Source organism: Macrobrachium nipponense, chromosome 4, assembly GCF_015104395.2.
Source record: "Macrobrachium nipponense isolate FS-2020 chromosome 4, ASM1510439v2, whole genome shotgun sequence".
Classification (NCBI taxonomy): domain Eukaryota; kingdom Metazoa; phylum Arthropoda; class Malacostraca; order Decapoda; family Palaemonidae; genus Macrobrachium; species Macrobrachium nipponense.
The window spans coordinates 90,509,556-90,520,905 of NC_061100.1; the positions used below are offsets into that span (position 1 = coordinate 90,509,556).

Genomic DNA, 11,350 nt, shown 5'->3' on the forward strand with positions numbered 1-11,350 from the left:
CTTGTATCAACAGTTTTGTGCGCAGAAAATCCAGATTAATTGTGGAGACTTGAGTGATCACAGCTTTACATTTGTGAGAAACTCAGCAGATAAACATTACTCGAGGATCTGTTAGACTGCGGTTTACATTTACATATACTGCTGTGCACATATCTGCATTATTTCTGTGTTGCTGATAACAAGAATGAAATCAATCAGGATAATGTTAAAAAAGGATAGAAAACCGCAAATTCATACAAGATAAACTGTCATAGTCTTTAAAATCGTGGTTCTGAAGGTTGTTTCCCGTTTTTATCCTTTCTGACACAGAGGGTAATAAAATAAAGATAATAATTTCGAAAACCTCAGACCTAAAGGCACTGCTCAGTTGCTCAAAGAGGAGGCCAGTCCTGTTTACGAAGAACATAATTAATATCCTAAATTTATACTATACCAGGCCCATAGCATGATCTTCCCAAGATATGTTGCAGTTCACTTCTAAGCCCAAACCACTGACGGATGGTACAATGAGCAGTGGATAAAGGAGTAGGATGAAACATTTCCCTCTGAGCCACTCAAATGAGCTAAATTTCGTTTAATTTATCAAAAAACCATATTCGTTTCCGCATTAATTGTATTACACAAGAATGATTTGTGAAGAGCACAATCATCTGTATACATACGACAGGTGATTTTACTATAATTTTTTTTGTGAAGGATATACCACCCAGATAATACCTTTACCATTAAAATCTATTTTAGCATCTAAAGTCAAGGAAGAGCATATCGCCCACCAGTCATTTCTTCCTCACAATTGCAGGTACACAGAAGAAGAAGACGAAGAAGAAGAAAAAAAATGAAATGAGTAGTTGTTTGTGTCGGTTTTCATTACCGTTTGATAAGATACTGTAATAGATAGTAGGCTCTTGCTCTATAAGCCTCTCATATACTACCGTGTAATAATGCACCATTCTAACATATAGCAAGTAATGTACGTTTTTTCTGGCAGGTTTTCGATTCACACAGCTGAAATTTTATACATCATTTGCAACACAACAAATATCTATAAATCCATATTCTTTCATTAAAAGATATTCTGGTATACAGAGAATCTACTGGTCCCCTACTTTATCTGACATATAGTATACACAATGGCCACATTGATCTCTTAACTTTCTCGATTTCCCCACACATTTCTCTTAGGCTTTGTAGAGTCAAACGTACCATATATATATATATATATATAAATTAGATTATATATATATATATATATAGTATATATATATATATAATATATATATCTATATATATACTGGGTGTTTCTAAATTAGAGACCCCCCTCCAGAAACAAATGGAAAGTTATGAAGTTTTCTGCTATAGCCTATCTCCAAGTACATTATCTTAAGTTTCTATTGAGCTATTTTTCATTTTACATTTCTTGTATTTTCAGACTGAGTGATGGAGTTAGATACAGCCATGTCTAACAACTCGGAGGAAATCAGATGGATTGACTGAATCCGGGCTATAACCTTTAGAGAGGCCAGGGATGCTGGCATATCCTTCATTTCACATTCCTGGATAGCTAAATACATTAGAAGAGATGAATCCTTTGTTAAAAGAAAGTGGAACAAAAATCCATATGACTGTCATCACGAAAAGAGTGAGAATCTTGGAAGGCCTGAAGTCCTTTCTCAGGAGTCAAAAGACATCATAGCTGAGGTAGTGGGTAGACCAAGAAAGTCTTTACATAAATTGGCGCTTGAACTAGAAACAAAAATAGGAAAGAAGAGAAGTTATAGTGCTGTATATCGTGAGTTGAAAAAATCTGGTATCAACCCATTTCATGTTATCAGCAAGCCCAACATCACTCAGCAACAGAGAGAAGACCCTGCATGGTTTTGTGGTTAATTTCTTAAAGACTGGGATGAAGCTGACTTTCTCCATGTTGTTGCATAAGATGGATTCTTCATTTACACAGTCAGGAAGCCAAATCATAAAAATGACATCATTTGGGCTGCAAAATTGAATGCTATTAGTGAAATTTCCTGAATGTTTGGGAATTTTTCTCTGTTTTACAGCCAAATGGTTAATGTGGATCATCAAAGAAAAAGGACAGTCTTGGAATGGCGAATACTTCAGAGAAACTGTGCTTACTGGTGAAGTATTTCCTTTTCTCAAAGATCCTGAAAATGTGTAATCTGTTGAAGAAGTCACATTTTTGCATGATAAGGGACCATGTTTCAAGGCTCTTCAGACACAGGAGCTGCTTTGAAACAGTGTTATCGATTTCTTCTTGTCAAGTGAATTTCCAGGTAGCTCCTCTGGCCTTAATGTGTGTGAAAACATTGGTAGTATCTTAAAGGATTATGTTGAAGCACACACAGTGAACTGTAAAGGCATACCAAGCCTCGACAACCTGCGAAGAGAGGTGAATGAAGTGCTCTGGGAAATGGAGTTTGAGACTCAGCTTTTTTGTGATTTGCTGAAATCATACCCTTCAAGAATGCTGGCTTTGGTACAGGTAGATGGAGGCTACACAAAATATTAAATACTCAGACAGAAACTCAAATAAATACCTGTTCTGCATTACTTTTGTTTTTGTCCATATCAATTTTAAAATATGCGGTAGATGTGGGGGTCTAATTTCGAAACACCCTATTTATAGTAGATATAGATATAGATACTAATATATATTATATATAATATATATATATTTAGTTAATATATATATATATACATATATATATAATTACATATATATTAATATATTATTAACATATACATATGTATTATATATATATATATATATATAAATATGTATATAATAATAATATATATATATATATATATATATATATATTTTGTTGAAGAAATCTAGGAGGATAGATACATGGAAACCGAACAACGGACCCTCATGTGTAAAGCCTGGGTCACACATTGGCGACTTCAGACAGCGACTGTTGTAAAGGCTGGGTTTGGCGATCAATCTCCTATAGCCGCGGTGCTTGGGCCCCCACAAAAAAAGAAAAGTCAGCTGATATCGACTTTAGGACGACTTCCGCAATGAACCATTACAACTTCATTGCGTGAGTTGAGATGAGTTTACGTATTTACGTAGTCGTACTCGCAAGTAACTGATGATTTAAGCCACACCCACATTTAACGGTTTTTACAGGACAATGAGTTCCATGAAGGCATGACGATTATTGACGATTTATTTGCGATTTAGTTACGTAATATTCCGACTTACGTAATGGCATTTTACAGACTCGTGAACATGGATGCCATGATATATATATATATATAGATATATATATATATATATATATATATATATATATACACAGTCTAATAAACTATATATATATATATATATATATATATATATATATATATATATATATAAAGTCTAATAACTAAATCAATAGTATTTTCCAATCATCTTCCATAGATTAAGTGTTTCAGACCCCCATGAATCTTCTTCACGATCGTATGAAGGCCTTGGTGTTGGCCGCCTGTGTGTTGCACAACGAACGTTGATTAGAAACAAAAGAAAATCAACTGCCAGGAGTGGGAGTGAGGCAGATGGAGAGGACTCGGTGACACACGAGGTCGTCTTCGTGATTATGTAAACTCCCCACGCAGGTTTCGTTCATTGGCAGGAATCAATTGATATAATAAAACGATAAAAAATGCCTTTTCATACTTCAGAATATCATGTTGAAAACTATATAAATTTCCTGAATAAAACTCAAAATTCAAAAATGATTTATACAATTACCAAATATATTTTCTTTTTAGTACGCATTGTCATATTTACCTATCTGAAGTTCTCAAATTATATGAAGAATACCTACTGAAAATTTTTAATGCAATATATATTTTTCTCAAAATAGAAAATGCCTTTTCATTTCTTATTCTCCAGAATATGCAAACAAATTGAATTTCATTGCAATAAACTCGCTAACAAAAAAATCATGTTGAAAAACTCTTAATTTCGTGAATAAAAATTAAATTTCATTTTTATTTATATTACCGAATATATTTTCATTTGAGTTGTATTCATTGTCATATCATCTAGTTATATCTGAAATTATCAAATTATATCAAGAATACAGAAAATCTTGAATCCAAACTATATTTCACCCAAAATTGAAAACCGAGGCATCTGTATGTAATTAATTGAGCGCTTGAACTATGTTTATACGCCGCTGCCACACTTGACACATTCTGACTCACTGCGCATGTTGTGGGTTTGCCAAGTGCAAGGCGTATGTTGTACTGAATGCCGTAACTCGCTATTGCTAATTACAACTTGCGTAATCAAATGCCGTAAGTCGAGAGGCCATTACGAAATTGTTGCGAGTTACACCATGACATGGCAATTTTTGACAGTAGTCGTGGAATGACGGCGACTATCAAGGCAGTCTCTCATAGTCGCCATCACTAGCGCAAAGTTGTCAAACTAAGGGGACTTGGTTACGATTTATGCCGATTTATGGCGAATTGGTTGTAATGAGAGCGTAGCAGAGTCGTATTGAGCAAAATTTTTGCCGTTACGTCTTGCGTGGTTTGAAATAGCCAATGTGTGACCCAGGCTTAAAGCTGTGGTCAAACATTGGTGATTTAACACCGCGCATGTTGTAACGGCCGCTTTACGACTGAATTAAGACCTACTTACGCTCAAATCTCCATACGCCGTCACACTGTCCACAACTAGTCCTCGAGTTTGCCAACGTCCGCCAAACCTATACTGGGCATACAGAGTCGAACCACAACAATTGCCAAAAGTCGCCGTGTCATGCCGACATACGCGAGTGTCGTTATGCCCTTCCGACGTACGTGCAAGATTCTTCATGTGGTTACAGCAGATAGGGATAGCAATTCCGACGTACAGAGTCCATTACAACATATGCAATGTCATTTGCCCCTCTCAAAGATGCACTGTCGCTAGGAGCATTTTCTGCTATAAAAGGCAGCTTCTTGTGATACAAGATTTTCAGTATTTTATATTGTCTAAGAACTTCTCATATACAAATATAACACAAATCAACTTTCATGGAAATATATATAGTAACAATATCAATATTTCTTACTAGTAACTTTTATTCAGGACTTTCACTAAATTTTTTCATTAGAAAATATATAAGACCGTGACTTCATTGTCATCTATACAAGTTATTGTTGCGAAGTATAATAAATGAAAAGTCACTTCTATTTCTATTGAAAATTGCAATTTGGATTTCCAGTATTCCTGATGCACTTTGAGTATGTTATATATATAGAAATATGACACTGAATAAAACTCAAAGAAAATATGTTGGATAATGATATAAATATGTTATAATTTCACAATTTATTTGGATATTTACAAAGTTATTTAGATTAAATTTTAGAATGTCCGTACAGGCATATTCCATTGCTTTCTTTTTTAATTATGCCATTGAATTTTGCCAAGGAATGGAGCCTGCAGGGGAGTTTACATAATCACGAAGGAGATCATGTTGAGCCTTGCCAACAAGGGATGCTCCCAGGCGGTTTGGGGAAGTCAGTTTCGGTAACATTTCGTCAGATCCCCAATGACCAGGTAGGACCTCATGTGTTATGGAGTCTTCTTGATCTGCATCAATGGTGGCACTAGGATTTCTTGTTAAAATCAAGTTGTGCAACACACAGGCGGCTCAGCGCAATCATCCCGAAGTTGAATGGGGGAGTGAAACATTCCGAATCTGTGGAGGACAAATGGGAAATATTAATTTGATTATCATATGGTAAACGAAAGTTTTTTATGTTAAATACCTATTATTTATGTAAAAAGAAAATTGTTATACAAAAGGTATACAGTATCAATACAAAAAAAGCAAACTGAATAAGGAAAATATATTAATTGTAAACAATATCTACCTGTCTGCTAGTATGCCAAAGGCATTCTCCACTGTACGTCTTGCCTTGCTCAGCCGGTTATTATAGATGTGCTCATATGCTGTTAGATTTTGTAAAATTTATGGCTTCATCATATACTTTTCCAGAGCGAAGGCGTCATAACCAATGAAGAAATAGGCGACTCGGGGTTTGTCTTCACTTTCGTTTGGCAATCTTTTAAAGGCAGGCAGATTAGATTCATTTCCGTCAAACATTCGGCAGAGCTGTGTCTTTGCATATACACCAGCATCAGACTTGGACCCTATGGCACCAACATCGACATACATGAACTTGTATTCTGCGTCCACAACTGCAAGTCCCAGTTGTAGTGTGTTCTTGATTCTGGTGCGTTTCCAGTCTACTGTTCCAAGGGTGTGTGGGAAATTCCAACGTTCTTGAAACCCACGGGCTACCGTCTTCCATTCCTCTGGAGTCGTGGGCAATTGAATCACCTCGTCTCCAAAAGCAGCCACTATGGCCCTACAAGTTCCAGGAACAATACTGCTGATTGTGTTGTGGGCTACTCGGAATTGGAAGGACAGGCTCTTGTAGGAATCTCCAGTTGTAAGGAAACTTATTATTGCAACACGCAGGCCAGGCAGAATGGGTCTTCTCCAAAATGTGAGGGTCTTCCCAATGTAGAGCGTGACCCGTTCGACAATTTCATTAAAAAAGTTCACTGTTATTCCCATAAAGTTGCGGTACATTCCTGGAGTTTCAATTGCCAATTCTCTCATTAAATTGTCGCAATAACCATTCTCCTCTCTTCTTTGTAAATATGGCCACATCCAGCACCTCCTTCTTCTTCTTTGCTTCTTGGCCTTCTCTTTCTTTTGGTCCTCAGGCATTTCAGCAGTCTTAACTGCAAGAGGGAATAATAAAAATTTACCATGGCCAGTGCTAATTCAGGGTGATGGAAGTTGTCAACAATCAGGTTGACAAACTGCTGGTCCTGAGAGTCCATCTTGTTCCTCTGTCTGCATCTGGAATGGGAATGATTGCCGAATTCCCACTAGCTCTTTAAAGACCTATTCCAACTTGTTCATGACATAGCTGTGTACGTCACCATGTCCTTGCATACGCCGGCATGTGTCGTTAGGTATGTCTGGAATAAGTCTTAATACTTACCCAACAATCGCAAGTGCCTTCCAGACAGTTGCAGTTCTGCAAAAAAATCTCAAAAGTGGGGGTGGCCTAGAACAGTGGCGACATACGTGTACGACTGCGTATGTCGGCAATTTCGCCCCGACGTACGCACGGATGTTACAATTGTACATTGTGTAGGTCGTGCTGAGGTTGCGATCAGCTTATTTTTTTTTTATTTTTTTTTTTTTTTTTTTTTTTTGTAGCCCGAGACCCGCAACTGACAGAGACCCGAGCCATTACAACATGTACAATGTGAAGTCGCAATGTTTTACCCCTCTAATGGATGTGAAGCAAGAATCGTTGGGAGTGTGCGGGGCTAGTGGGCGGGGCTTATTCAGCACAGTTATTCACTAAAACATTAATGGCGCCTCTTTGTTTGTAATGGGGATTCGTCTCCCTATCCTGTTGTTTTGTATATTATTCTGTTACCGGCGTGTTTTTGGCTTATGTGAACTTAGGATGGCATTAATAAGTAAATGAGCTAGGCATTGAAAGAAAAAATAATGCTTTGAATAATTCTATAATATCATAAACTTCCGACGAATATCGTACGTCATCAGAAGAGGGGCTGAGTTGAGTAACCACTGACTATTTCTCAGAGCTATCAGCAAATTGTTATTTGAAGACTATATCTTAGAAATATAATTATGAAAAATGCAGACTTTCATTTTAACCTTTACCTTATTTCCCTCTCTATCTTTTAAACAATCTCAGAAAACATTAGTATGAGTCAGCTGTTATGATATACTGATTAAAGCTTTAATATATTCAGGAACCTAAGATGTTAATGTATATCAATTAAATGAGAAAATATTACACAAATTATCAAATTATCCATGATAACACTCACATATTCATTATTTATTATTTCATGTTGTGCTATTCTTACTTTTGAACGAAATCTTGGTCTGTTCATAGTGACGCAGGCGAATTATGGCACGAACGGCAAGATATCAGCAATCGCTCAATATGAATACAAATTTGAACCGTATATGAATTTTCGATGAACTTTCTAAAGTTTGCCGTTGCAATTAGAAAAAAAATGCAGTAATTTACAATACGTACTAGCATGACGCACTAAAGTCGATAACTTACAAAGCTTCAAGTTCAAAGGGTTAACTAGATATCTCTGAATTCTCTGCTACATAATTATTATCGTTAATGTCATTTCAAATAGTATTAAATAAATCTTACATGGGATGAAATTGAAAGATGCAAGGTTTAATTAAATCTGCTGAAAGAGTTTTTCTTTTACTTTCGATACCTTTGGAGATATTTGCATTTGAATGGCGTTAAGGGCTGGGCCGTGGCGAGAATTATAATGCAATAATTCAAACATAATTTAAATGTGAATGTATGATAATTTGAAAATAAATCTTATATGGGATGAAATTTAAAGATGTAAGGTTTTATCTGGTGAAAGAAATTTCCTTTTATCTTCAATACTTTTGGAGATATTAGCATTTGAATAGCGTTAAGGACTAATGCAACAATTAAACATTATTTAAATGTGAATTTATGATATTTTAAAAATGAATCTTAATTGGGATGAAATTTAAAGATGTAAGGTTTGATTCGCTGAAAGGAATTTTCTTTTATTTTCAATACTTTTGGAGATATTAGCATTCGAATAGCATTAGAGCCAGGCCGCCAGAAATGAGCCCGTTTCCAATATTGTTTGGTGAAAATTAAAACATTACCTTCAATTACTGGAAGGTAACATAATGAAATAATGGCAATGAACATAGCATCTTCAGGATCGTCATGAATTATAGCATTCCAGCACATTAACTATATTTTCTTCCTATTATGCTCAAAGATAAAATCTATAGTAATCGATTGAAGAGTAAACTAGACTTGAATCGTTGCATATTAAGAGAGATAAACACAGTTACTTTTGTGTTGAATCGCATAAGAAAATTCCTTTTGGTTAGATAAGCCGTTGACTCCTCCCGCTTCATTGCATTAACCAAGACCAAATACGCGGTCTCCCTCTATTATTCCTCCAAGGAAGAAGTATAAAATCTTTCCATATTTCTGTGATATCCCTCTCTTGTACTGAAAGAGAACACCAGTTCCCAGCATAATCAATGATAATGTATCGCCATTTGCATATATGTTTACGGGGATTAGAATTTACAATTTTTCAAAAAACTGATGTCCAACCTACATTTAATTACGTTTCGCATACAATTAGATGAGGCGCTCGTTTTTGGAAAAGCCAATTCCTTTCTTTCACGTGATAAATTAGTTGAAAATTTGGTCGATTCCAGAACTTTCGGCGAATCGTTTCTGAAAATGATGGCGATCTGTAACTGCATCGTTATAGTACGGGTGCCAAACTAAGACTTTTTGCATGACCTTGTTGTGTGGTCTGCCTAATGATTTTTGAGTGATTTCCCCTATTTTGATGCTGCTGAATTCAAATTTAAATGATGCCACTCTCGCATCCTTGAGGGTTTTGAGATATTCAAGATGGCCGCCAATATGGCCACCGTATTTTGTAATTTTTGTTTTATTGATAATATTCTGGCTAAGCTCTCATTTTGAAAGGTAAAAATTGGTAGGATCATGTTACAAGGGCCAATTTTCATGCTCTGATGAGCAAATAATAACTGGTTATCATGATTATACTTAATTATTTTTTATGAAATTTTATATTTTGCTAGTTTATATAGAATAAAATAAGAAATAAGAAATATTCATCATATGATATATGATATCTATATTTCATAAAATATATTTTGAATGTTTTTAGGAAGTTAAACTTTGGATCCAAATGCATGAAATTTGAATTTGAATATGTCACAACTTTGGAGGGGTAATCAAAATGTTATCTGGAAAGAAATTCCCACAAAATGTTAGAGCTCTTCGGCTGGTTGCAGAAGAACTTCGCTCTGTGAACCAACAGTGTCAGAGCTATGAAGACATGTTACAGATACTGGACACAAGAGCAAATGAGAGCAGGACAACAAAATTATGGGTTGATTGCTCAATCAAACCAATGCTAATAATGATGCTCTTTATAAGAACAGAGAGAGAGGCAGAATGGCCCCTTCATCTGATGGCAGCGAAGATAATGTTGCCATATATCTTTGCCGCTGGTCACATTAACTATGCCAGGTATGGCTTATACTGCTTGGAATCAATGAACAAACTGCCAAGAGAGGTCCTTAATTCTTTCATGAAAGGAGAAGATGTAATGCGGCATCAAGCAGGCATCTGGAACGGGATGTGGTCTGATATGTTCATAGAGACCACATTTATAATCAGGTTCATGCTATTTCACACAAGGAGTCGGATACTTGCAGACATACTGATGTAACCGAAAGAAAGAAAATCCGTGAGAAGCTGTCATCTTTCATTGATCCTTTGAGTCCAGATAACCATAGCTTCTGGGGTTGTGAAATATGGCCAAGTGAATGTTGATGAAGCAGTTCCCATCAGAAATGATCAAACGGTAGAATTTCATAAATTATGGCCAGCAGAATTCCATAATCCGATTCGAACCAGAATTAAAACACTGTCTGACACTGAGAAGAGCGTTACTATTGGTTCATCATCCACATTTGACACTGCTCTGATATACTCCAGAGTAATGGGTATTTTGGCAACAAGAGACATTGATTTGAAGCATGTAGTATTTAACCATAAACTTACTCCAGTGCCAGCATCAATGTTTGATGACAGCGGCCTTATGAGAATAACAAAGACAAAATCAGTATTAAAAATCAAAATCAGGTTGAGCAATCTTCTCGCTCAAACTACAAGGATCAACTAATTCAAGAAGTGCGAATCATTGATGGATGTGCAATACTGTGGGTAGTTCATTGGCCATCGAAAGGGACTATCCATGACCACATTGCTAGCTTTGTTGACTACATCATGCACAAGCTCAGTGAGAATGACATGTATTTAGTTTTTGACCGGAACTATGATTACAGTATTAAGGATGGAACAAGGATTGGATGCGCAGGCGTTACCAGACAGTACCAACTGAGGCTAGATATGCTCATACCAAAACAGCTAGATGTGCCCCTACCAAAACAAAGTGTTATCCTCAATGTTACATACAAGAATAAGCAACTGACTGAACTTATTTGCCAGTAACTGCCATCAAGGATATCTTTACCATCATCTCATGAAGCTTACAAACACGAGCTAGTCCTATCAGGAGGTAACCCAGTTCCAGTTCAGGTTGAACAAGGAGCTTGCTTGTCAAGATATGACCTCAAAACTACACATGAAGAGGCAGATGTTATCATTGTATAACATGATTCATCTTGCAAGAGAAGGAGGGTGT

General features: G+C 36.1%; 1 protein-coding gene across 1 annotated transcript; it reads right to left on the reverse strand.

Annotated features, from left to right (window-relative positions):
* Nucleotides 1-5,981: 5,981 nt before the first annotated feature.
* LOC135211441 (uncharacterized) lies at nt 5,982-6,749 on the reverse strand. The gene has a single exon (XM_064244749.1). It carries the CDS (start codon nt 6,747-6,749, stop codon nt 5,982-5,984), a length of 768 nt encoding a protein of 255 aa, XP_064100819.1.
* Nucleotides 6,750-11,350: the final 4,601 nt, after the last annotated feature.

Excerpts from the sequence above, each read along its gene's own strand:
- LOC135211441 (XM_064244749.1), bottom strand. The coding sequence starts at position 6,749 with ATGCCTGAGGACCAAAAGAAAGAGAAGGCCAAGAAGCAAAGAAGAAGA.